The sequence below is a fragment of the Copadichromis virginalis genome, linkage group LG7 (assembly GCF_057382275.1).
Source record: "Copadichromis virginalis isolate Kocher_CV1m ecotype Utaka linkage group LG7, C_Virginalis_male_GT1.1, whole genome shotgun sequence".
NCBI lineage: Eukaryota > Metazoa > Chordata > Actinopteri > Cichliformes > Cichlidae > Copadichromis > Copadichromis virginalis.
Genome location: NC_140624.1, coordinates 26,647,910 through 26,674,198, shown reverse-complemented (window position 1 = coordinate 26,674,198; position 26,289 = coordinate 26,647,910). Strand labels below are relative to the sequence as shown.

Genomic DNA, 26,289 nt, shown 5'->3' with positions numbered 1-26,289 from the left:
CAGGTGACCATATGCTGCATGGAGTTTTTCCTTCCTGCTGTTGCCAAAGTGCTTGCTCATAAGGGGCCATTTGATATTTGGTGTATTTTTCTCCGTGTTATTAAAGGCTCTGTAACTTACAATATAAAGACCATTGAGGCAAATGTTGGCACAATATAAATAAAATTGAACTGAATAGAATTAAATTCAACTGTTACTTTTGTTATGTCTTCTGAACTAAATGTTGAACTCTCATTGTTGTGAGGAAGTGCAACTTAAGACCGGTGAGCATGAAGACTGGGAGAGTGGAAACTGGCCATCCATTGGTTCACAGTGGGAGTGGTTTATCTGATGAGATTGGAGCCACCTAGGTATGCCTATAATCTTTTGCATGCATGTACACGTCTCTGCACATGGTATGTGCAGCACCACATTCTGCTGGCCCCTAGGTTGAAGTCAGAGCGGTTCAGTGACATAAGAAGAGGCAGCAGTAGCTGAGACACCTCAAGAGAATTTGCTGCAGAAACTATTTTTCACTCAAAAAAAAAAATATGCCAATTAAATATTTACTGGGCTGGTATTTCTCATCTCTGTGAACTAGACAAAGATTCAGGAATGTAAATTAATTGATGTTAAGGTAAATCCACTTCCAGTGTTCTAATGTGTAATAAGTAGGGATGGGTACCGGTATGGCACCGGTTCTGACATAAACGGAAAAGCAAGACCGAAAAGCAGCGCACATTTCAGTGCTTTATTTTTTCCTGAGATGTGATACACTTTAGATTCTAGCCAATCATTTTACCTTTGAAAGCATAGTAGGCAGGTCCAGGTACGTACGTTCTTTTAGAGCAGAGCTACAGATTAAAAATGTCCAAGGCGAAGCGGTCACAAGTCTGGCTGTACTTCACAGCAAAAGATGCAAACAGCAGCCTGCAACAAGTGCTTTAAGCTGATACTATGATACTGTGCAAAGGAGGTAACTCCTCAAATCCGATGAAACACCTGGCGACGCATAAAGTTTTTTTAAAAGCCGAGAAATGCGCCGTATTTGATAGCTTGCTGCGAGACCTCACACCGAGCACATCTACTGCGGGTGTGGTGCCTGTTATCGGACCGGAGTTAGCAATATCCCCCAAAAACACGAAGAGTAGAGTCCTGGCCCCTAGCCCTGCCAGTGTAGCTGAAATGATGATGGATGTTGATCGCAGCAGCAGCCGTTCTTCTCTGCGTGAGTAGCTTAATGTTGTTCGTGTGTAATTTACGTTGAGTAGGCTAACCACGTTATTACATTAATGCATGTAAGGTGAACTAGCAAACATCATCATAGCTACATGCGGCTGTCTTCTTGTTTGATGGCAGATGCTCCCTTCACCCTGGCCAAAAAGGCTAAAATGACCAAAGAAAAAGTGGAAAACAGTTAAACATGAGAGGTTTTTGGACAAAGTTTGTGTTTTTTCCATCGATTAAGCACTGCTTCCAGCCAAGAGTGATGCCATAAATCCCCTATAGCTGCAGAAAAGGCTAACATTGTTATCTTTTTACAAAAAAACAGCTGAACATGAGAGGTTTTTGGACCAATTTTGTGTTCTCCATTCTTTAAGCACCAGTTTGAGCACCGTTTAAGCACCGGCACCGTTTCAAAAGTACCGGTTTGGTACTGGTATTGGATAAAACCTAAACGATACCCATCCCTAGTAATAAGTGCCAAAAAGACAGTCATCAGACTTTCCCCTCATTATTAAAGAAGGTGCTGCAAGTGCTATTACAAGGGTAAATGACCAAGACGCAGATTTATCTGAGCACTCAAATGTCAAAGCTTTATTTTCTAGTAATATTTATTAAGTAAAGAATATGAATACATAGATTAATATGTTGCCCATCAGAAATACTCTCTCTACTCAGATCTCAGTAAGTGACACTGCTTTAATCTCTAATTCATTTTGGATATCTTCTGGTCTCACCGTGGGGGCATCAACAGGGCTCCAGATATCGATCACAAGCTGTTGGGGAAAATAAAAATGACAACCAGACAAAGAGAAAGATGGTCAAAGAGATGTAAAATATAGAAAACGATGTTGATTTCTGGCAGGACAAGCATGAAAACAATGAAGCAGGTGAAGCTCACTGATGAAAACTGTCAGTGATGGCATGAACATGGAAGCAGACTGTGACCCTGGAGGGGAGGGAGATACAGAAATGGGAACCATCCATTATTAACTGGGTGCAATTATGGAAATGTCAAAGCAAATGCTTTCATACTCTTACTGGGGACTCAAGCCAATCTTTAGATTTTAAGTCACACTGTCTTATTGACAAGGACCGAAGCACTGATCTTTCAATTCAATTTTTCAATTCAATGTTATTTATATGCGCAACAACAACAGTTGCCTGAACAACACGTTCTCCCGCCTAGGGAGTGAGAATGGTCTGGCCTGAAACAACATGCTCTATCTTCTGAGCCAAAGCCACCTGAGAAGGCACTGCTCAGTGAAAGTGTGCAAAATGGCTACAGCATGAAAGCCCAGGCAGTATTTGTCTCAAGCTGGTACTTTGTTGTGCATAAATCCTGTGTTAGATGTCAGATTTTGCATCCAGTTTTGTATTTGTAAAGTTCCATAAATAAGAAAAGGCTGTAAATGGCAATTGGTTCTTAAACTTTTCTACTCTACCTGAGCACAACAGGGCCAACAAGCACTTGTCTCATTCACCAATTCACACAAGCACTTTTTTCTATGCTTTTTCTACACATGGGCTTTCTATCTAACATTCACACACATTCACACTCTAATGGATGCATTGGGGAGCAACTTGGACTTAGTATCTTGCCCAAGAATATTTAGCATGCAGACCAGAGGAGCCAGGGATTGAACCAGCAACCTTACATGTAGTAGATGATCTACAACCCGACCCTAACCCCAGCTATAAGCTTTAAATTAGCAGTTTGCATCACAGGGGCTGTGATGGACAGGTTCAGTTTTCAGTGTTAAACTGAGGCACACCATGGTGGCAACATAAGTATTGTTTTAAAGCATATTTGTGCACTAAATCATACTTGTTATTAACCTCTGGCTCTCTTCCACAGCATGTCTTTATCCTGTTTTCCTTCTCTCACCCAAACCAGTCGCAGCAGATGGCCCCGCCCCTCCCTGAGCCTGGTTCTGCCGGAGGGTTCTTCCTGTTAAAGGGGGAGTTTTTCCTTCCCACTGTCGCCAAAGTGAATGCTCATTGGGGCTCGCATGATTGTTGGGTTTTTCTCTGTGTGTGTTACTGTTGGATCTACCTTACAATATAAAGCGCCTTGAGGCGACTGTTGTTGTGGTTTGGCGCTATATAAATAAAATTTAATTTAATTGTTTATTTTTTAATCATAAAACGTATTTGACATTATACAACAGATTAATGAGTACAGAGGGATCAGAACTAGAACTTGCTTTAGAAGACACCAATTTTTATGACTTCTTGAACATTAAAGTAATCCACTGTCAGTTGTTAATTGTCGTAGGCTGTGGCATCACTTCAAAGTGATAAATCACACTGGGCCCCTTCTTCCTTTGGGCAAGTCACAATGAATACCTGCACAAATGAAATGAAATGATTTGCTAGTGATTATGCCTTTTTCCTCAAATGTGACTTTGGACAGAGATGTTATCAGAAGGTTTTTCTTTTATTAGTTTATGTTGAAAGTTTCATAAATATATCGCCGGAAAGAAAAGTCAGAATTGTATCAGTGCTGTTACCTTTCTGAGGGGGTCCTTGCTGAGGCAGATCTTGCTAACAGCCCAGATGGGTGCTACAACCACAGAGGAGAGGGCCATGACCCAGCCCAGATGGTAGGCCCAGTTTGGGTACATGTAGCCTTCGTTGGATGTCAGGGGCTGGTAGTCCAGAAAGAAGCCGACGAAGCAAACCTTTAAGGAAGTAATAGAAGAATAAACAGGCAGCACTAATATCATCAAGCATATGAACAGATAGTATAGAAGAATTGTTTCCTTAGCAACCAACATGTGCAACTTTTCATTCAGAAATGACACTGTTTTTAATCATGATTTTTCCTTTACTTCTTTATCTTTTAATTAAATGTTCTTTCGTTTTTAACATGCTACTATACTAGTTGTATGCATGCAGTCATATGGTTCTCCATCTTAAATGTTAAGCCTGAGGACAAGATGACTTTGGGCCACTGAGCAACAGTCAGTCACCATCTTCTGACATCATCTCTGCCTCACGAGTAGCTTGATATTAAGAATGTGACAATTGTAGTTCCTCTCCTGAAAATCTCTGTGTGGTGGCTCTTGATGCTCTGTCACCAGCCCTCTCGGCTGCGATCCTTCCTGTGTTTTGTACACCTTTTCCTAATATACTTTCCCTTTCCAGTCAAATTTCCATGAATACAGCAAACTGTGAACAGCCAGCATTTTTAGCACTGATCTTCTGGGGTTTACCCTGCTCTGTGTGCTGGACAGAGAGAAACATGCTATACATGCTGTTTGAACACCAATTTACTCAAAGTCAAAATGTAATGTTCTAATATAATGAAATAGTGAGTTCCTGATTTTTATTAGCTATGAGCCCAAATCATCAAAATGAAACATTCAAGACACAAATGGTCCTTTTTTTGAATGTTACAAGCTGGCTTATCAGTTCCATCATTCTTTGTCTTATCTCCAGGTTTACAGCTGCTGGTGAACAGCAGCTCTTGTGTTGCTCGTGCAGCAAATCCACAAAAAGTCTCACGTGTTCTTTATACAAATTCTACTTAAATTACAAATATAATATTATATTTTGTCTATTACCCTGCAATGTGTTATACACTGAACTGATCCAAAGGCAATCTGTTAGGATGCCTGGGTCGTTGACCCAGTGTTTTGAGTTTATTATATTATTTATCATTTCTGGTCTTTGTTAGAGTTCTGTCTTATGGTTTATGTCTCTGTGTAATCCTCAGTTGCTACATCCCCGTGTCCAGTCAGTGTCTGTGTCTGCCCTGGTCCCACGTCTCTGTTCCCTCTGTTGTAGTGCCTGCCTGTGAGTCTGTGTCTGTAAGCTCAGTCTGTGTTATGTTTCCTGTTTTACTTTGAAAGTCCATGTCTTATGTAAATGCGTCTGGTTTTGCTTTCTTTGTCTCATTAGGCCTGATTTGCCCCAGCTGTGTTTCCATCCTGTTACCTATTCCCTGATTGCTCCCTCTGTGTATTTAACCCTTTAGAGCTGGTCGGAGCGGGCACGCTCTGTTTTACTTAACTATTTTTAAATCCCTGTAGCACTGCAACCACGTAAGGTAGCGCAATAATTTTTTTTGCATATGAAACCGGAGGAGTTGTACTTACATCTTATGCCATCAGCTTGTCCTAGGTCACCGTTTCCTTCCACATATAGCTTTGCAAAAACTGCATAAAAAGCACTTGCAGCAGCAAAAACATAATATTCCAGAAACACACTTTGCCGATCCATCAGCTGTTCATAACACTTCCTACGTCCATCAGCGTGAACTATCGCATGTCCGCCATGACCTGCCCGAAACCGGAAGTGACGTCATTTTGCGTAAATGTAGTTTTTTACCATCAGGGCCTCATGAGCCTATACTTGTTTTTAAAAGTTATGTTTGACTTTATGACTTTCTGTGTATTTTCTGGGATGCTTAGGACTCATATTGCACTGCTGGAAATAATTTATTTTGATGCACATGCTGCTTTTTTGCAAATTTGCACTATAATATTTATTTTCGTTTTTCCTGTAGTATATGAAAATTGGTGTATTTCAAAAATAAAACTATGAAGACACTTAAAATAAATTTCCTGTGGTAGGAAACTAGTTTGTGCAACTTTTTTGTATTTACAGTTTTGAGGGATAAGCCTCTTAAGTTTCTTTAACTAGAAATATATGTTAAAAAAAACCAAAACGATTTTAATTTTTTTTGTAGTTTATTGCGTTTTTTTTGCAATTTATGTAATTACTATGCACTTAATGCATACATATTATTAAAATTTGGGCTATAATGGTTGTACTGATGTTTCGAGTTCATGTTCCGCCTCCGAGTGTCTGCACATTGGGTCCTCCTACTACCACTCCTGCCTGCACACAGCCTACACTTAACACAATCTATGTTACCGGGATTAAAATTTTCACAATCTAGGTTCCAGCACTAAAAGAAAATCATTACTGGACAATATGTGCCAGTTAGAAACACCACATTTGGACAAACCTCAGACATGATTGTTTTGATAACAATAAAATCTGTAGAAACACCAACCAAACCAAAATTATTTGATTTGCTTTACTCATTTTCACATCACATGCCGACAGTTATTGCATAAAACTGCACAGCTGAGGTCCACTGTGGGAGTGCAAATTTTGGCTTCCAGCTATTTATAGCATTGTTGAGACAACAGAGGGTAGTACATGAGATTTGTAATCAGTCCTAACTTCTCTGAGACACAAACTAGACATGTTTCCTAAGTTCATCAATGGCACAAAATCAAATTCTTCCTGACTGGCAGCGTTGGGGCCATCTTCATCTTCACAGCTGTTGCCACTAAAACCTTTAAATGAACTACAACTCAAAGCAGCTGAACCTCTGTCTAATGATGTAGCACTGCTCAGTGAACAATGCAAACAGACACACTCCTGGACCATGTTGTCTAGTATACAGGCACTGTGCAATAAACCATGGCTAGATCACCCTTAAAACGACAGGCTTTGCCTTCTGTAACATCTATCCTGAATCAGCTGCAAATAAATGTTTTAATAAGTAGCTTAAAAAATGTCACTCCTGCAGATCTTAACAATGTGTAACTCACCACAGAGATCAGGGGGGTGAAGTAACGCCAGCACAGCTTGAAGAATACCGATGGCCTGTGTCCTGTCATATCTTCAACTACATCGCACATCCGTTCAGCCCCTGAATGACGTACAAAACAATTCTTAAACTAAACTTTAATTCTTTAAAACTTTTACAAGTAAGAGCATGTATTGGAATTATGACAGTGAAACTAAAAGTAAATTTATCAAAAAGGATCCTTTTGCAGTTTCCCTTATGCAGTTTTGCTGTATGTTAAAGCAATTGTAGAGAAATGTATTGGTATAACATATTACATTATATCATATTATATTATATTACCTACCAAAGGACTTTATGTACAGTTAGGTCCAAAGGTTTTGGACAGTAACACGTTGTTTTATTTTGTGTTTTCCTCTGTATGCAAACACTGTGGACTGTAAGTCAAACAAGATGTGATTGAAGAAGTGCAAACTTAATTTAACTAATTTGAATTGACTCTTTAGGATTTGCTGCCATTTGTATACAAAGCCCAGTTACGTTCAAAGGTTCCAAAATACAACCCCCAAGTCCAAAAAAGTTGGAAGTCTGTGTAAAATGAAAAAAAAAAAAAGAATGCAATGATTCCTTATCATTCATTCATTCCTTGAGATTTTTACATGTGTTGAGGAAGTAACCTTGACTTTTCTCGTTTCCTTCAGTTCCTTGTCAACTTCTCACCTGGTTTTATTACAACCCCGGAAGATTATGTTTGCACAGCTCCCTTAAATAAGGCAGCCTCTATTAAACCTATTTCACTCTGCCCTGCTGACATTGTGTGTTCTCTCTGACTCCCTGAGTATAAATCTGTGGAGCTGAGGATCTCCTCCTGTGCCCTTTCATTAACTCCCATTATTTACTGTTTAACCAATAGACCTTTAAAAACTGTCTGCTGCTCTTTGCTTCTGCTCACTGGGAATGTTATTTGTCTCATTATCACAAGTACAATAGTAAAAGCTTGATAGCATAAGAGTCTGGGTGCTGAATTGGCCTGCATGCAGTTCAGACCTCTGACTTAATAAAAACATTTGGAGCATCATGAAATGAAAACTAACAAAGAAGGGCCACGACTGTAGAGACGCTACAATCCTCTATCAGCAGCAGTCCTCTAATAAAAGTGCAGCAGCTGCTCTCCTCAGTTTAAACATGTTTTCAGTATTCTGTTGTGAGTTAAATGTGGGCTTATGAGATTTTTAGGTGCAAACTTTCTGGAACACTGTGTAAATAGAAAGAGACCAAATTGTGTTTCCTCACTTGAAATACTCCATTAGATCTTTATTGTGGACAACATCAGTTGCTGTTTTTGGGTTTAGATGAGGTGACAAAAGGCAAAAATGAACAAAAAGAAAAATTGTTTTTTAATTTCTTACTATGTGCTATTATTTTAATTGCATGTTTTTTCTTTTTCTTGAGGAATATCCCACTTATTTACCTTGAGAAACTTTTGGGTTGCTCTCTTTGCTCAGTGTTGCAGCATTAGTCTAAATGTGAGCAGAGTACAGGCCTGCAACAGTTCATCCTGCTGCTTCTATCAGGAGCCACATCACCAACAAACACCAGTGACCCACTTCCACTGGCAGCCATACACCCCCTTCCATAACAATGCCTCATGAGTGTTGTTGCCTTGGTTAAATGTTGTGAAAACATTTTTCTTGTCTGTCAGTTACGCACGTTCTTTTGATCCAGTGAAAAAGGAAGACTGTTTATAATACTGGCTATACTTCTTAAACAGTTAATACAGTGCTTTTGTTAACCCCCTTGAGTTAAAGATGAAAATCTGCACTTCAATCACATCTTGATTGCTTGATTTAAAATCCACCACAGTGGAGTACAAAGACGCAATATCACAAAAACTGCATCACTGTTCAAAAATATGTGGTCTTGACTATAACAGGCTCCTTGATGCAGTTCATGAGCCTTTAAAGGTTTGAAATAAGAATTATTAATAAATGTTTTCAGTACCAAAGCCTTCTTTAGGTTCTGTAAACGAACTATAGCTTTAGATTGACCACACTGACATGACAGTGGTATTTAATTTTTACTCTCACTCTCAAAATCAGAATATGTTTGTCCCCAAAAGAAAGATTCTCCTAAACTATAATTTAAAGCCAAAAACCTCAGTGAAGACTGAGGTGTTTAATTTAATGCTAACTCTGGTTACCTATTTACAATTTAAATCCAGCCCTTTGTGTATTTTCTGCCTCCTGATAACAAATGGTAAATGGCCTGTATTTATATAGCGCTTTTACTAGTCCCTAAGGACCCCAAAGCGCTTTACATATCCAGTCATCCACCCATTCACACACACATTCACACACTGGTGATGGCAAGCTACATTGTAGCCACAGCCACCCTGGGGCGCACTGACAGAGGCGAGGCTGCCGGACACTGGCGCCACCGGGCCCTCTGACCACCACCAGTAGGCAACGGGTGAAGTGTCTTGCCCAAGGACACAACGACCGAGACTGTCCAAGCCGGGGCTCGAACCGGCAACCTTCTGATTACAAGGCGAACGCCAACTCTTGAGCCACGATCGCCCCAAACAAAGGCTAATAGCGAGGAATTCAGGACTTACCGAAGCCCCAGCCAACAGCCCCACATTGGAGCAGACCCACGAATAATATACACGCTCCATTAGCAGCATAGTGGTCGGTTAGCTGGAACAGATAGACTCCTCCCTGGACAACAGACCACAGTGACATAGTGTACATATACACTGAAAGGTGTATTTCGACTCCTATGTAAATCTGTTGCATGTTAGCTGTCCTGTGCCGTACCTGAGTGGTGAGGGAGATCTGTATGATGAAGCAGACTAAGCAGAAGACTATGAGGAAGACTTCTCTGCGCCAAGGTCTGCGCATCTGTCCTGGGAACATGTCAATCACTGATGATGTTATAGTCTCCAAGCCTGTAAACTAGCACACACACACAGGGTTGAAAAAAAAACATTATAAATGACAATGAAGGAGAATAAAGTCAAGGATGGTTTTTCTTCTTTATGGGTCAAGACAACAATGAAAGAGAATACAGTTTAGATCCACGGGCATGAGAGCCATGGTAATTTGGGGCTTTTAATCATTTCTTGAGCTTTTGTTTTTCCAGGATCGAATGATTGTACAGCATACATCTTTAATGACTTCAAAGATTCATTTTGGATTTTCTTTAATGCACACTGAGTCAAAAGTATACATATACATACATCCCTACTAATATTTAATGAAATGTCCCTTAGCATGTTGCACCATGTTCAGGTCCTTTTGCTCGCCATCAGCAAGCTTCTGTCATAATGCTGGCTGGATATTCAATCACTCTTCTTTTCTTCACACTTGTAAACACGAGGTCTTACTTTAGTAGTGGAAGAGAAATGACGAATGATACCAGAAGGTTTCAGGTGAAGGAGCCCTACATGCTTAAAAATGCCCACAAAAATGATGGTGTTTAACAAACACTCAGCTAATTACAGCACTGGGAAGCTGCTGAGCTCAGATGCATGGTAACAACATCTCAACAGAACACTACTGGTGTCTGAACTACAGAAGTCATATTGTGTCTGTATGGCACCTCCTAAACTCAGCTGTCATTCCTCTCAACCCTGTTACTACAGAAGGATTTCGGATTTGTATGGATACTGTCTGAACTGCATTGGAACAAGAAAAATTAAATACATGTGCATCCACTGTCACAAGCTCTGACAGTAAACCACAGTTCAGTTTGTATATTGTTGCATTATCAGTTCTGGACAAAATAATAAGAGAGAGACCAAAGTGTTTCATTTCTAAGGTTTTAGGTATCAGAACATAGGAAAAGTTATCCGGTGCTTGACGGGAATCGAAATAACATAAATACAACCTCAGATGAACGACACAGCATGAAACACAGTGTAATAATTTATTTAACAAAAACTAAGTGGACCCCATAACAAGTTAGCTTTTGGAACATCTTTGGCAATTGAAGTAATTTTTTTTTACGTATGACTTTATTAGTCTCAGATCGTTGTGGACGAATTCTGGCCCAGTCTTTTTACAGCAGTGAGGTCAGCTCATTGAGGTTTACATTCATTTATGCAAAAGTGTCTTAAAGTCCAACCACTGGTTAGGGGCAAGGTGCTCCGTTTTGTTTTTGTTGAACTGATAATTACATGGTATAATCGCTAAAAATCTTGCTCATGATAATTTTAGATCCTGGTAAGGACCAGATAATATTGCCTGGTTCTGCCGGAGGTTTCTTCCTGTTAAAAGGGAGTTTTTCCTTCCCACTGTCGCCAAAGTGCTTGCTCATAGGGGATCATTCGATTGTTGGGTTTTTCTCTGTATGTATTATTGTAGGGCCTACCTTACAATATAAAGCGCCTTGAGGCGACTGTTGTTGTGATTTGGCGCTTTATAAATAAAATTGAATTGAATTGACTTGAACAATTTTTTTGTGTCCTGATACATAAAACCTTTTTTAGACCCTTTGCCACATGTCTTCCTCTTTCTGCCTCCTTTCCTGTCAAGTCTTCACTGTACTTATCTAATCAAGCCAGAAAAGGGCCCTTTTTTAAAGTATCCATTTAGTTTACTATGACAACTAAATATGTAGGTAGAATAAGAGGGTGAGGAAAAAAAATCAAACAGGATTTTTAGGAGTTTCATAAGTCAGTGTGATGTTATGAAGTGCTCTTTAAGTGGTGTCATTATTCAAACAAGAAAATCCTGAGTAGCAAAGTATGAGCAGCGGTGACAAGTCTTGGTAAGTTAAACAAAAAGATTTTGGGGGAATAGCATGTGAGAGTTTTACCTTACCACTGTATCAATCCCCAACAAAATGAGCATTAAGAAGAAGCATGCTGCCCACAGCTGAGGAACTGGCATCATGGCTGCAGCCTGAGGAAATGCAATGAATGCCAGCCCAGGGCCTGGGAGCACATGAGAGTCATTCACATATCTGTCGCCTCTGTTTGACTTGTATCATATCGTTTGCAACAAATTTGTGACAGTTAAGATAAAATACAAAATTTCTAAATACAAAAGCTTCTCCTACCTGATTCCACCACCATGTTAATAGGAATTCCCTGTTTATAGGCCATGAAGCCCAGAGCTGAGAAAACCGTGAACCCGGCAACAAAGCTGGTGGTACTATTCAGCGCACACAACCACAGACTGTCCCTGAGCACGCACACACACACACACACACACACACACACACAGTGTAAGAGTATTTGATGACAGTGGTCACTTCACTGTCCCTCAAAAAAAGGGACAGGTTGACGCTTCCTACAGTGTAGCAATCCATAAGCGTCTGTGAGTTGAGAAGCAGCTGCTGGAGAGGAATGTTGTCCCATTCTTGTCTGATACAGCATCCTTTCTGTTCAGCAATCCTGGCTCTGCTTTGTCCTGTTTTTATTTAGAGATGCTCTAAATGTTTTCAGCTGGTCAAAAGTGTGGACTGCAGGCAGGCCAGTTCTACTATTATGCAGTTTATTATTGCATTGCTGAAATATGCACAGTCTTCTCTGAAGAAGACTTGACCTGGACGGTAGCATGATATACACCTACATCTCATTTGTCTTTCTATGTACAACATGAACTGTATTGAAACCCAGATTCTGTGCAGCAAAGCATTTGCCGAAGGTAACATTAAGTGCGGTGCTCATGTAGTGAACCACTGGCTCCGTTTATGGTCACTGGACTCTGGAGCAGTGCTACCATGTTCCAACAAACATCACTGCTGGGCTCGTCTTTTCTTCTTTCCAAAACCATTAGAATTTTGTCTCTAGCTTAAACATTAACTGAGTTACAGTCATTCGAAGAACGCTTGTGGAATGGGCCCGTCGGCAGCTTGTGGTACACATTATTTACTTGTAACTAGGGATGGGTACCGGTGTCCGGTGCTATCATGGCACCGGTTCTGACATAAACGGTAGTAACCAGACCGAAAAGCAGCGCACATTTCGGTGCTTTATTTCGGTGCTTTTTTTTCCTGAGCTGTGATACACTTTAGATTCTAGCCAATCATTTTACGTTTCCGAGGATAGTAGGCGGGGCCAGGTACGTACGTTCTGTTAGAGCAGAGCTACAGATTAAAAATGCCCAAGGCGAAGCGGTCAAAAGTCTGGCTGTACTTCATAGCAAAATATGCAAACTCAGCAGCCTGCAACAAGTGCTTTAAGCTGATACTGTGATACTGTCAAAGGAGGTAACACCTCGAATCCGATTAAACAGCTGGCGACGCATAGCGTTTTTTTTAAAAGCCGAGAAATGCGCCGTATTTGATAGCTTGCTGCGAGACCTCACACCGAGCACATCTACTGCGGGTGGGTTGCCTGTTATGCAACATCCCCCAAAAACACAAAGAGGAGAGTCCTGGCCCCTAGCCCTGCCAGTGTAGCAGAAATGATGACGGATGATGGTGGCAGCAGCCGTTCTTCTCTGCGTGAGTAGCTAATTTACGTTGAGTAGGCTAACCACGTTATTACATTAATGCATGTAAGGTGAACTAGCAAACATCATCATAGCTACATGCGGCTGTCTTCTTGTTTGATGGCAGATACTCCCTTCACCCTGGCCAAAAAGGCTAAAATGACCAAAGAAAAAGTGGAAAACAGTTAAACATGAGAGGTTTTTGGACAAAGTTTGCGTTTTTTCCATTGTTTAAGCACTGCTTCCAGCCAAGAGTGATACCATATATGCCCCATAGCTGCAGAAAAGGCTAACATTGTTATCTTTTTACAAAAAACAGCTGAACATGAGAGGTTTTTGGACCAATTTTGTGTTCTCCATTCTTTAAGCACCGGTTTGAGCACCGTTTGAGCACCGGCACTGTTTCAAAAGTACCGATTTGGCACCGGTATCGGATAAAACCTAAACGATACCCATCCCTACTTGTAACAGTTGTTGTGTTTTCTGTTGTAGCTGCCCAGTGTGATCAAGCTCCCTGATGAAACACCATACGAGAAGAGGACCTGAGCACAAGCATCCATCCAGACCTGATTAAAGATTAGAAAACACGTAAAGTCATCAGTACTATATCATGCAGTCACAGAGATGTTATTACTTTGCAGCACAACCGATCGCAAGTAAAAGGTTTAACTTTCCAGGATTAAAGCATTATACAATAAAACAATAAAAGTCCTTTCACAAATGCCGTATCTCGAACAAGTTCAAAGGTTTCCCCACCTGAAGCTCTGCCAGACGAGAAGGATCTGGATACAGGTAGTAGACCACGCCCTCCCAGGCACCTGGCAGTGTCAATCCCCTGACCAGCAGGATGGCCAACATCACATAAGGGAAAACAGCTGTGAAATACACCACCTGAAAGCAAACAGAAATCATTTTGTTTGGCAGAATGAGGAAATATCCTGTAGTATTTCATTTTCCCGCTTGTATCAACATTATTTTTATTCATTTGTTGAGTCATTTGTTTTTTGTTTTTTCTGTTTCCATATATTAACTGTAGAGACCTGGAGTCTGCACACAGTTTCCAGTCTCCTAACTCCCTGTTTGTTTCCTTTTTTTGTATGATACTCTCAACAATAGCAATACACTATCTCAGTCTGCTTCAAAGTTCAAGAGCAATGACCACAATCTCCCAATATGTATAAACAGGAGCAAAGAGTGTGAATGTTAGACAGAAATCACTTAGGATGTTTATCGATTACAGCAAGTCATCCAGGTCCTGAAGCAGCAAGCAGCCCCAGACCATCACACTACCACCGCCATGTTTAACTGTTGGTACAATGTTCTTTTAATGAAATGCTGTGTTAGTTTTATGTCACATGTAACAGAGTCAAACCTTTCAAAAAAGTTCAGCTTCTGTCTCATGAGTCCACAGAATATTTTCCCAAAAGTCAGTCACCAAGTTATTTTTTGGCAAATGAGCCTTTGTGTTCTTTTTGGTCAGCGGTGGTTTCTTCTTGGATTTCTCCCATGGATCCATTTCCCCCAGTCTCTTTCTTACTGTTGAATCATGAACTCTGACCTTAACTGAGACAAGTGAAGCCTGCAGTTTTTCAGATGTTTTTGTGGGTTCTTTTTTGACCTCCCAAATGAGCCTTCATTGTGCTCTTGAGGTAATTTTGGATGGAAGGCAGCTCCTGGGAAGATTCACCACTGTTCCAAGTTTTCTCAGTATTCGGTTAATTGGTTTCACCATGGTAACTAAGGCCTTAGCAATGGCTTTGTAAACTTTTTCCAGACTTATAGATGTCAGTGTCTGTGAGCTCAGGTGTTTCTTAGATTGTGGCATGATGCGTTGGTTTTGGAGATTTTTTATAGTCTATGTCATTTTATCAAACAGGTGATTCATCGGGCGTGGGAATAATCAGAACGAGCGGGGCACAATAACTTTTCCACACAGGGCCAGGTAGGTTTGAGAGCTTTTTCCCCTTTAATAAATGAAATAATCATTTATACACTGCATTTTCTATTTACTCTGGTTATCTTTGTCTAATAATAAGACTTGTTTGATGATCTGAAAGATTGATTTATTTATTGTTACATCCATAGTCATGTCAATAATACCACCATTGACAAGACACTACACTACGGGTGAACAAAAAGATGAAGCACCTGCTGAGGGACTAGATTCTGGATTTTGGGAGAGGAATGTCGTCCCGTTCTTGTCTTATACAGGAGTCTAGCTGCTCAGCATTCTTGAGTCCACTTTGTAATGTTTGTTTTTCTTTTGTGAGGAAATGTTTTTAGTTGGTGAAAGGTCTGGACTGCCGGCAGGCGAGTTCAACACCCAGGCTCTTCTGCTACAAAGTCATGCTGGTGTAGTAGATGCCACACACAGTTTAGTATTGTCTTGCTGCTCAGAACAATGCAGCGTCCATGTTTTCCAAAAAGAATTTCCGTTTAGAATTCGTCTGACCACAGAACAGTTTTCCACTTCTCTTCAGTCCATTTTAAATCAACTTTAACAGAGAGAAGATAACAGGGTGTCTGGATCATGTTCACAGTGCATTGTTTGACACGAAACACAAGGGGCGTGTCAGGAGGTGGAGCAGGTCATCTACTAATTGGAAAATGGATGGTCTGATTCCCAGATACTCTGGTCTATATACAAGTATCCTTGCTACAGATATACCAATATCCTAGATACTGAACCCCAAGTTGCTCTCCGATAAGTTTATCAGTGTGAATATTAAATAGAAAGCACTTCTTTAAAAATGCTTGTATGTGAAAAAGGGATGTTGTATAAAGCACTCTGAGTGCTCAAATAGAGTAGAAAACGCTATATAGAAAACATTTACCACAATCCTAGAGAGTGAGAGGCCATGAAAGTGAAAATCTTCCACTCCTTGGGAGCGGAGGAGTACCAATGGCCAATTTATAAGAACAAGATGGTTTGAAACCTGTTACGATGTTGGTTTGGATACAGTGGCATTGACAAAAAGACAGGAGGACATCTGGACAACTCCCAGTGAAAATCGTATGTATGTATCTCAAATGGCTCTTCTCTGTTTTCTTCCTCTGACAAACTTTGCCCATTCTGCAGAAAATTTTCATAGTATAGGTTTTTCATCTTTACAGACCTTTCCTGCTGAGCGGACGCCTTTCCAGATGCTGAAGTAGCAGGCCACCCAGCAGGCCAGGAGGCAAAGCAGCACCTCCCATTTTACTGCACCAGGCTCCTCTATTCCTGCGGATATGGACAACACTTGTCTCCTGTGGAGAGTAAACAGAGATGGTTAGCTATGCATAAATATTTAACAAGAACATAGTGTAGTTCTGGTTAAATGAGCTGCAATGTAATGTGAAAAAAAGTAAAAATAGCTGACTCACTCCCAGAACTCTGAGACTGAAGATTTTGTGAGATTTCCCAGTTTCCAGTCTATTGTCGCGTTGCCACTGTGTACTGCAGTCTGGTTTGCAGAGGTGATGTCCACACATCTATCTGTGGACATCAGTTCAGAGATGTAATGGTTAGTTCCTCTGTTTGAATGTAACATTGGTGAATAAAAGAGTGATGGGTGTTTTTGAATCTGGACAAAACAACAAAAACCATATATTTGTTTGTTTCAAGACACTGGCTGTAACACAGCGCAAATATGTATTTATATTCACATCAAACTTAAGGAATCAGTTACAAGTGATTGAAATGTAATGTGAAGTATCCACTTCAATCCATAAGTATTTGGACAGCGACAAAGTCTTTTGCCTTTGTACATGGCTGCTGTTAAATCAAACAAGATTGGAGGGCAGATTTTAAACTCTTCCCAAGAGATACTTTGACAAAAGTTCTGTAAGAGCTAGGCATCGAACCATCGGCCTTCTGACAACCTGCTCTTTCTCCACAGCAGCAGCCACCCAAAAAACCCCTATAATCAGTGAATTAGTGCAACATTTAGTTGAATCTGAACAGAGGATATCTGGTGATGTCTATTTTGACCCTGCTGTCCTTGACAGTAATCAAAGTGTTTACAAGGTGTAAAGGTTTACGCCTTGTTGTAAACCCTCCAGGTTTACAGCATGGTGTGCCGGTGCATTCCTACTTTTTAAGAATGTATACGAGTGGGTCACTACTGAAGGTTAGGCTTGTTTTGGTTGCTCAGCCTAATGCTGGCCTCATTGACTTGTGTCAGCATCCCTTTTCTCGTTTTGAGAGTGCCAGTGAACAGCTACCAAACGCCAGTTCAACTCCTGGAATCAGTGCCAGAAACAATTAATGTGATTCTTCCGTTAAAACCTGTGAATTAAAGCTGAAAGTCTGCACTTTAATCGTGTCTAGACACTTTGATTTAAAATCCACAGTGGTGGTGTACAGAGGCTAAATTGTAGAAATACCAACCATTTAACAATGCACTGCTTAAGCAGCTATACATACATCACTCAGTCATAACATTATGGCCACCTGCCTGATACTGTTTTGGTTGCTCTTTTATTGTCAAGCAGCTCTGACCTGGAGTCCCCCTGATGGTGTGTTGTGGTATGTGCACCAAGATGTTAGCAACAGATCCTTTAAGTCCTCTAAGTAGCAAGATGATTTGGGTATTTTGGAGGGATTTTAGCAATTTAACACTTCAAACTCTTTGTTGTGCTCCTCAGACTGTTCCTGAGCCATTTTTTGCTTTGTGACAGGGCGCCTTATCCCGCTGAATGAGACCACAGCCATCAGGGAGTACTGTTTCCATCAAAGGCTGTATGGGGTCTGCAACACTGCTTGGGTAGGTGGTTCGTATCAAGGTCAAATGTTGTCAAAGATTCCCGAGGTAAGCGAGGCAGATGCACCTGGCCATCCACTTGATGTAAAAGAAATTGTAATTCATCAGACCATGCAACCTTCTACCATTGCTCTGTGGTCCAGTTCTAATGCAGATTTGTGCCCATTGTTGGTGCTTTAAGTGGTGGACAGGGGTCAGTATGGGCGCCCAGACTGGTCTGCAGCTATGCAGCCTCATACACAACAAACTGTGATGCTCTGTGTTTTCTGACACCTTTCTGTGAGAACTAGAATTAACTTTTTGGGTGCAGTTTGACCTGCCAGCTTTCACTCCTCTCATGCATCAGTGAGCCTTGGCCACCCGTGATCCTGTCACTGATTCACTACTGTTCCTTTCCAGGCAGATTTTTTTTTCTGCTTCTAACGTGTTTACTTTGAGGAAAAAATTCTGCTCTTTAACATATCCCACCATATGCCACGATGAAGAGATAATCAGTGTTATTCACTTTACCTGTCAGAGTATTATGCCTGATCAATGTTTAGCCTTAAATCAGCCCTCTAAAGCTGCCTGCACCATTCTGAGAGGATGCATTATGCTGACCCGATTAAAGTCCAATCTAACAGCTCAGTTTGCTAACACATTCAAACAGCATTGAAGCATTGAGACTTGTTCTGTGGTGAAAGGTATAGCTTGAGCATATAAATAGGCTAGCTGTTTTCCTAGCTGTAGAGTTTGGGAGGGCATGTCAGAAAAAAAGGTGCCTGGAAAAATCATCTGACCTGTGTTCCAGGAATTGTTGCAGGTAGCCCAGGGCAGAGGGTCTCGGAAACAGTAAACAAGATAGAGAAGGGCCCAGGCCAAAACAATGCTGTAGACCCTGGAATATAGCTGGATCATGATGATAGAATAACCAGCTCCTGAAGAGAGAACGCATCCAAAAAACTAAATAAATAAATCAGTTTAAGCAGTAATATGACGGAGCACTGATATAGCTAAAAACAACAACAACATGTCAATGTTAAGCAAAATAAGAAGTAAATATGGCAGCTACATCTGCAAGTCGTAAGCCAGTGAAAGCAGGTTAAAAAATCTAAATGAAGCATATAGTATATAAATTATTGTTCAAAACCACTGTCACAAATATTTTTTGCTTATTACCACAGCCTGCAGAGAAAACTGGGACTAAGCCTCATTCTTTAATAAGTAAATGTGTTACCGCATTCATCAGTTTTATTAACACATGGCTGGTCTGGCTCAAAAAAACAAAACAAACAAACAAACTCTATTTTGCCTAAATTAACCCTAAGCTTTTTTTTGCTTTTAATATTTTTAATCTGAATTCCCATCACATACAGAACATTTTAAGATCCTCTGGATTTGTAAGTAAATATTTAAACAGAAATGATCTCATTACCCTGTGCCAGCGGGCAGAGCTTGGTCCAGCAGGTGATAGTGCCCTCCTGTGTGTACTGACCAATCACAGTTTCCAGGAGGAAGAGTGGCATGCCACACAGTACAGCAAAGAAAAGGTAAGGCAACAAGAAGGCACCTACACACACACGAACACATCAGAGACGATGAAAAAAGACAGATAACAAAAATCAAGGCAGTGCTGAAGGCAGTTAGCAAACTACTGGAGCTGCAAAACGGTGCAATGAAGAACAGAGTGCCCACGAAATTCAACAAGCTGTCCATTTCTGAGGCCTTAGAAACTGCCATACAGCCGAGAGACAGAAGGAGAATAAACTGTAGGCTGTACTCCACTGAACCATCCAAGGTGTACTCTCAGTGGTGAGGGAACAATATGAGAACAGCCCCACCGTGGCTGGAAATGGAGCAATGCTGTATGAGCATCTGGGAGAAGGACACAACCCATGACAACAATGCTCAGTGGCTAGTAGATCTAAGAGAAGACCACAGCAACCTCTCTGAACAGGGTCCAGTAAGCATCACAGTGGCAGACATCCAAGAACAGGTCTCCAGTATGAAGAGTTGGACAGCATCAGGCCCCGACATGATTCATATCTACTGGCTAAAACTGACTGCACTCCATGAGTGTATGGCAGCACAAATGAACCAGCTGCTAACCCATGAGCAGACCCAGAATGGATAACTGAAGGCCGAACAGTCCGGGTCCCCAAGGACCTCCAGAAAGGACCTGTCCCAGCTAACTACCAGCCAATAACCTGCCTCAGTACCACATGGAAGCTCCTGCCAGGCATCATAGCGGCTAAGATGAACAGGCGCATGGCTCAAGTTAATACTGAATGTGGAAAACTGCTTTTCATTTCTATTCTCAGACCACAGTGCTATCAAAAATGACTTCTATAGTCATTGTCGTTCAGTTCAAATCCTTTTGTGTTTTCTCTGCCTGTTTAAATCGGTTTGCCCTTCATATCTAGATTTTGTATCCTTAATCGATACAATTCTATATTTTTCAGTTTTATTGTGTTTGTGTTACCATATCTATTTTGTTGTTTACAGTGTTTCTTTTAATTGCCCATACCTTTTTCATGTCATTTTAAATACTATGGCTTTCTGCCATAAGGTCTTGTAAGTTTATATATTATATTGAAGTTTGTTCCCCAGTGGCAGGTAGCTCACACATCGGCCCTGACACTTTCCACATGACTGGGTAGCATTAGCAAATTATAACCAACAGCCTGTGTTGTTCATGTTTTTTGACCAAAAAAATAAATCATTTTCTCTTGTTTGTTGTAATTGGAGTGAAGATCTAAGATTGGTGTGATTGTTTTTTTAAGTGGGCTGGAGCACTGTTGACTTTGGGAATGGCTGATATAACACATTGATCTGGAGTTAATTTCAAATAATACACATTTTATTTGTTACCACAATATGAAGATTTTCTCTTCTTTCCTGCTCATTTATTCATTGTAGATATAAGAAAAGCACACGCAGGCAAACAGAGGGTTATGCTCATCTGTACATACTCACCTCCACCATTCTTGTAGCAAAGGTAAGGGAATCTCCACACATTGCCCAGGCCCACCACATTGCCAGCAGATGCCAGGATATATTCTCTTTTCTTACTCCAGTGTTCCCTCTTTTCCACATTGCTCTGCATGTCCATGTTTGCTTCTCAGTTCTCTGACAAGTACTGTCTGCACACACCCTTATTTATCTGTAGAGGCAGTACTGTCTGTTTAACCAATGAAGTTTGCAGCAGCCAATCAAATATGTGATAGTTCATAGTTTTCCTGTCTTTTAATCCACAGCTTAAAAAGCGACAGTGAAAGTTACTGATTAAAAATGTGTGTTAGTTACACAGTAACACAACATGGGACTATGGGGCTTTTTGATTTTGCCGGAGGTTTTAAAAACATTAAAACAACTCAGATACACCGTAGTACGGAGCCCCTCTGATGACATGGTACAAAAAATAAATAAATTGTGGCCACGAAATATCATTTCGAGGCCACGAAATAGGTATAACGTGCCCACGAAATACTTATTTGTGGCCACGAGATAGGTATAACGTGCCTGAAGGAAACTGTTTCCAGGGCCTACTCCGTGGATCGGCTTCCTCCGAGGCGTGGACGTCTATCAGCAGAGAATGTACCTTCACCTATCAGCAGAGAATGTCCCTTAGTCTGTAACACAGTCAAATATATTCTCAAGTAATATTCAAGCATGCCATTCAGCGTGTTAGTACGAGCAGCTCGGGAGCAGCTTGGGAGAACAAGAAAACAGAGACTGCTTTAGATTGTCTTCCCAAAGTGACTCAACTTTATTCACAAGTACAACAGTTTATATAGAGGGTAAAATTCATGAGACAGCAGATTATCAGTTTAAACCAGTACAGACCAAGATAAGGCAGCGTCTTCCTGCCCTTGGGTGAAGAAGCATCCTTTGTGTAGTTTATTAGTTCAGCTACAATTGTGATTATCTCAGCGACATATTTTCAAGGCACAAAACGAAGAGTTCTTACATTAGTGAAATCTGAAACAAACCATTTGGCCTTCAACAGGCGTCTAAAAGATTAAGAAACTAATGTAGCTGAGGGAGTGATCTCTGTGGTATTTCAACCTTGTACCAGCCTGTGATTCTCACACATCAATTCTTGGGTCAAAGAGAAAAATAACTAAAACAAAGGGGCCTTATTGAATGACAGAGTTTTCCTGCATAATGTCACTATAAAACAATATCCAGTAAATGCTACCATGGTACTAAAATACCTAACAGTGCCCACGAAATACTTATTTGTGGCCACGAAATAGGTATAACGTGCCCACGAAATACTTATTTGTGGCCACGAAACACTTGATGATATATATATATATTATCCCAGGGCACATTCACTAGAACCTGCGTCAGCCATAGTACGGAGTCCTTGCTGTTGGTGATGTCCTTAAGGTGAGTGTATTATATTTTATATTTATTTCATATTGTTATCCCGCAATTCGGCAGTTATTTATTCAGACCTATATTGTTACTATGTTCTAAATGGTATCTGCTGACGTTTCAAATGTTGTATCCTCATGTTGTTAGTACACGTTGTTTTGTTGTGCTAATATGTAGCCGTAAACTCATTTTTAACTGTAGGACGTGCGGCGGCCCCGCAGCACACTTTCAAAGTAGAGCAAGGCTGAAGGCTACTAATAAATGAGGTATGTTCAACATAAAACCTTAGTTCTCTGTGTCACGAAGGTGTCTCTCTTTTACCCTGGCCACATCACCATACTAGCTGGTGCAACTAATCTGGTCTGGACAATAATAACAGTTTTAGATGGAAAGCATCTTAAAATTGCCTTTTTTTTGCTGAACATCTCCTTTGAAAGTAGCATCATGTGAGTCACACTTGTTAAGGTAATACATGCTAAATGAGCCGTAGCTTTCAACGCATTATCGGATGAAGCCTTGCAGTTACAGTTGCTCACTGCGGTTATCACGTTGCCAAGGGAACTAATAAAGCATACAGTGATCGGAATGATTTTGTATTGATGCAGGTTGTCATTGCTCATGCTGAACTACTTAAACTCCAAGTAGACAATCGCTCCATTCCTCATTACCATAGATAATATCTAAGTAATAAAACAATCATTATCAAATTCTGATTTGCCATAGATAAAGTGATTTTATAGGTAGGCTATCATGTAAAAATCTGCTACATAAAATTTATAACTGAGTGTAAAAATACTAATTTTATTTTCATGTGGTTTAGAGGTCAGCTATGGATACTCGGCTGCGAGAATTCTTAACAGAGCGCAAAGTTGAAGAAGATGTGATCAAGAAACTTGAAGATGAGAATGTAAGCCACTGCAGCTTTTGCTGTGTGCGTGCGTGTGTGTCTGTGTGTTTGTTTTTGAACGGAAAGCCGCAATCCACAATTTACTATGCACATTCTAAAAGAATTTATTGAATTTCATATTTGTGTTTAATCAGTGACATTAATTAATGACGTGATATGTTTAAAGAGTAATTTTAAAAGCAATTTTTGTTCATCTTATGTTGGACAAATGTGTACCACATTACCAAAAGTATCTGTTATCAAAAGTAGATAGCAAAAAACAACTCTAAAATATGCAGTTGTATGTATTCATTGTTTTTTTAATATTGACAATTTTATTAATTTGTTATTTATATTTTTCAGATTGATGAAACTGTCATTCCCTTAATGACAGACAGTGACCTGGCAAAGTACATCCCCAAAGTTGGCGATAGAGTCTCCACTGTGGCCTTCTGCAGACAAGCAACACTGTCACGGACGTCACCATCCAGGAAAGAATCTATACTCTCAAGGCTACGACAAAGACTGACAGGAGCTGAGGGAATGCCTCCTAAAAAGAAATTGTCTCAGTGGGCAGAAAATACAAATGCAAAACGAACAGTTAGACGAATTGAGGTTGGCTGGATGGATTTTGATGAGTCGAAGGGTGGGTTCAAACAGGTGAAGTCTGTAAGTGGTGGTGGAACAAGGCATTTATCTGTAGATAAAAATGAAACAGTGTCAAATATCAAACTTATGGCTGAAAATCTGTTTTTCCCCAATGGCACCTCAAAAAAAAACAAAAGTCTTTCACACTATTCAACTCATATTGAGAGCTCACAGATGCATGTGGATGCTTCCAGTACAGTTGATGAGTTGTATAAGCAAAGTAAAGTCAAAATTCTGCGACTTTATCTGTGTACCAGAAAGAAAACACAACAGCAGCCCCAAGACGTAGAGGCCAATCATGCAATAACCCAGCCCTCTGTGGTAGATCTCACTGGCAATGAACCTAATCAGGCCGCTGATGATCTGTTGGCGGAAAACATAAATTCAGAACCATCAAACTTTGTAATTAATGATGGAGCTTCCACAAGTGGATATTTTGAACTGAATGACACATTACCATGGGATGGTCTGCCAAATGTAGGTGAAAGTGAAGATTCTGATGCAGTTGTTATTATTAGTGGGGATAACAGGGTGGATATTAGTGTGGTTGAACTAAACCCTGAAACACTGTTTACAGAAAAAGAGTCTGATCCACCTCATCACACATTGTCTCTCTCACCGGGGCTGACAGGAGAGGCCAATATTCCTGACCAAGCACCCCCTGAACCACGATCTTGTCCCGTAATACTAACTGTTAGAAGAGGTCATTGTCTTACTGATTTGATCAGTGCCTTTAAGGACTCAAACATTATTTCATCTGAGGTCAATATCAAAATGTTGTTACCAAATGGAGAGCTTGAACAGGGGGAAGGAAGTGGTGTTTTGCGGGACTGCCTGACAGAATTTTGGATGGATTTCTATGACAGCTGCACATTGGGAGTTGAGGTGAAAGTCCCATTCATTCGGCATGACTTTCAGTGTGAAGAATGGCAGGCTATAGCTAGAGTGTTTGTTGTAGGGTGGAAGCAAGCTGGTTACTTCCCAGTGAAGCTTGCAATACCCTTTCTGGAGGAGATATTGTACTGCTCAACAACCAGTAGTTTAAAAGATTCCTTTCTTTTGTACGTCTCACAAGAAGAGCGATCTGTTCTCCTGAAGGCTTTGGATGACTTCAATTCAGTGGATACAGATGAATTGCTGGAAGTACTTGATGCACATGAGTGCAAGCAGGTTCCTACCAAGGACACACTGCTCCCTGTTTTGGCACAGATAGGACACAAAGTACTTATTCAGGCCCCAATGTTTGTAATCAAGTGCTGGCGTCCCGTTGTGGGTTCTGTAGCTGGTTTACTCCCACCAGAAGGACTGCATCATTTCATAGCAGAAAAAAAACCGACTGTAAAAACAGTGAAGGAGCTTCTAATCTTTCCAGAGGAGATGACAGCTGCCCAGTCAACAGTTTCTCGTTACCTGAAAAGGTACATTGGAGAAATTGATTTCAATTATCTTCAGCTTTTCCTGCGGTTCTGTACAGGATCCAATCTGTTGGATAAAGCCATACTAATTGAGTTCATAGAAACTACAGATTTCCTCCGCAGACCACAATCCCACACATGTGGATGTGTACTAAAGCTGCCCCTTGGTTATCACAGCTATCCAGACTTTCGCAGTGAATTTAACAGCATTCTCGCAAGCTCTATGTGGGTGATGGATGTGGTGTAGGTCAGTGTTACCCAACCTTGATCCTCAAGGCACTCTGCCCTACACGTTTTAGGTTTTCCACCCTAACAGTTCATAGAAACACGGGTGTAGTTAACAGTAACATGAAGGAATGAATGTGAATGTTCAATAGACTGGGTGGTTAAGTTCTCTTAACAGTGTAGCCCGTTGTGCCTTTTTCATGTGCAGCCTTTTTTTTTCATCTGGTCAGTAAGTGCTTTCTTAGTTTCTCCCCCCAATTAAAATAGTAAGCTAAAGGGAATGTTCAGGTTTTTTAAAGTGGAGTTACCTGTAGTAGACAGCACTTAGCACTCTGATTTTGCAGAAGCAGCAGTGAGTGTTGGGGACAAAATAAGGCAACAAATTGGTTGGGGAATGAGACCACAAAACAACACCAGTTGAAAATACATATACATATTTAAATAACATTTTCAGTGCTTCACCTGGTAGGAATCCGTACACTAAACATAGAAGTGCATCTGTTCCTGCTGCACACATTGTTACTGTGTTTTTGGCTAGTGCCAAAATAAATTACTAATTTTAACATTCTAATACTTTTTTACTACAGGAAGAGTAACAAATATTTCCAATATAGCATACAGTAACAGTTCTACAAACTGGAAGATTGCTGAGTGCTTTCTACTGTATATACATACATAAGTACAACACCATTACAAATACCATATTCCAACTGATTAAGCATGTTCTATATTAAAGTATTTCAGATGTTTTCAGAAATCTTAATAGAAACAAGAATGTGAACCTTTATGTTCCTAATGGGTTTAGAAGAAAAGT

General features: G+C 40.5%; 3 protein-coding genes across 5 annotated transcripts in view; 2 read left to right on the top strand and 1 right to left on the bottom strand.

The window, feature by feature from the left end:
• Window positions 1-26,289, top strand: part of dnajc24 (DnaJ (Hsp40) homolog, subfamily C, member 24) — a 412,088-nt gene that overhangs the window by 273,002 nt on the left and 112,797 nt on the right. The window lies entirely within an intron of this gene.
• Window positions 1,781-22,141, bottom strand: LOC146705149 (sodium- and chloride-dependent GABA transporter 3-like). 2 transcript variants are annotated; one of them, XR_014921294.1, is made up of 15 exons: window positions 20,895-22,141; window positions 19,354-19,488; window positions 18,719-18,856; window positions 16,561-16,672; window positions 16,311-16,443; window positions 13,951-14,085; window positions 13,657-13,760; window positions 11,816-11,940; window positions 11,578-11,690; window positions 9,571-9,708; window positions 9,369-9,471; window positions 6,777-6,877; window positions 3,717-3,887; window positions 2,105-3,552; window positions 1,919-1,979 (listed from the first exon to the last, which is right to left on the bottom strand). XR_014921294.1 is itself a non-coding variant. In XM_085462743.1 (14 exons), exons 1-14 carry the CDS (start codon window positions 21,028-21,030, stop codon window positions 1,878-1,880), a joined length of 1,746 nt encoding a protein of 581 aa, XP_085318869.1. In that variant the 5' UTR covers window positions 21,031-22,141; the 3' UTR covers window positions 1,781-1,877. The 2 variants fall into 2 exon arrangements, 1 of the variants encoding a protein (XP_085318869.1); XM_085462743.1 differs by lacking the exon at window positions 2,105-3,552 and having other exon boundaries at window positions 1,781-1,979.
• LOC146705148 (uncharacterized) lies at window positions 19,481-26,289 on the top strand. Of its 2 annotated transcripts, XM_085462741.1 has the most exons (5): window positions 19,481-20,916; window positions 22,249-22,313; window positions 22,503-22,567; window positions 23,122-23,208; window positions 23,551-26,289. In XM_085462741.1, the coding sequence occupies exons 4-5, from the start codon at window positions 23,131-23,133 to the stop codon at window positions 25,495-25,497; spliced, it is 2,025 nt and encodes a 674-aa protein (XP_085318867.1). In that variant the 5' UTR covers window positions 19,481-20,916; window positions 22,249-22,313; window positions 22,503-22,567; window positions 23,122-23,130; the 3' UTR covers window positions 25,498-26,289. The 2 variants fall into 2 exon arrangements, with proteins under 2 accessions (XP_085318867.1, XP_085318868.1); XM_085462742.1 differs by lacking the exons at window positions 19,481-20,916; window positions 22,249-22,313; window positions 22,503-22,567 and adding an exon at window positions 22,858-23,041.

Excerpts from the sequence above, each read along its gene's own strand:
- LOC146705149 (XM_085462743.1), bottom strand. The coding sequence starts at position 21,030 with ATGGACATGCAGAGCAATGTGGAAAAGAGGGAACACTGGAGTAAGAAA. Across the intron at positions 18,857-19,353 it reads GCTCTGCCCGCTGGCACAGG|GAGCTGGTTATTCTATCATC; the intron begins GTAATGAGATCA and ends TTCTCTCTTCAG. Across the intron at positions 9,709-11,577 it reads TGTTGGGGATTGATACAGTG|TTTACAGGCTTGGAGACTAT; the intron begins GTAAGGTAAAAC and ends TGTGTGTGCTAG.
- LOC146705148 (XM_085462741.1), top strand. The coding sequence starts at position 23,131 with ATGGATACTCGGCTGCGAGAATTCTTAACAGAGCGCAAAGTTGAAGAA. Across the intron at positions 23,209-23,550 it reads AGAAACTTGAAGATGAGAAT|ATTGATGAAACTGTCATTCC; the intron begins GTAAGCCACTGC and ends TATATTTTTCAG.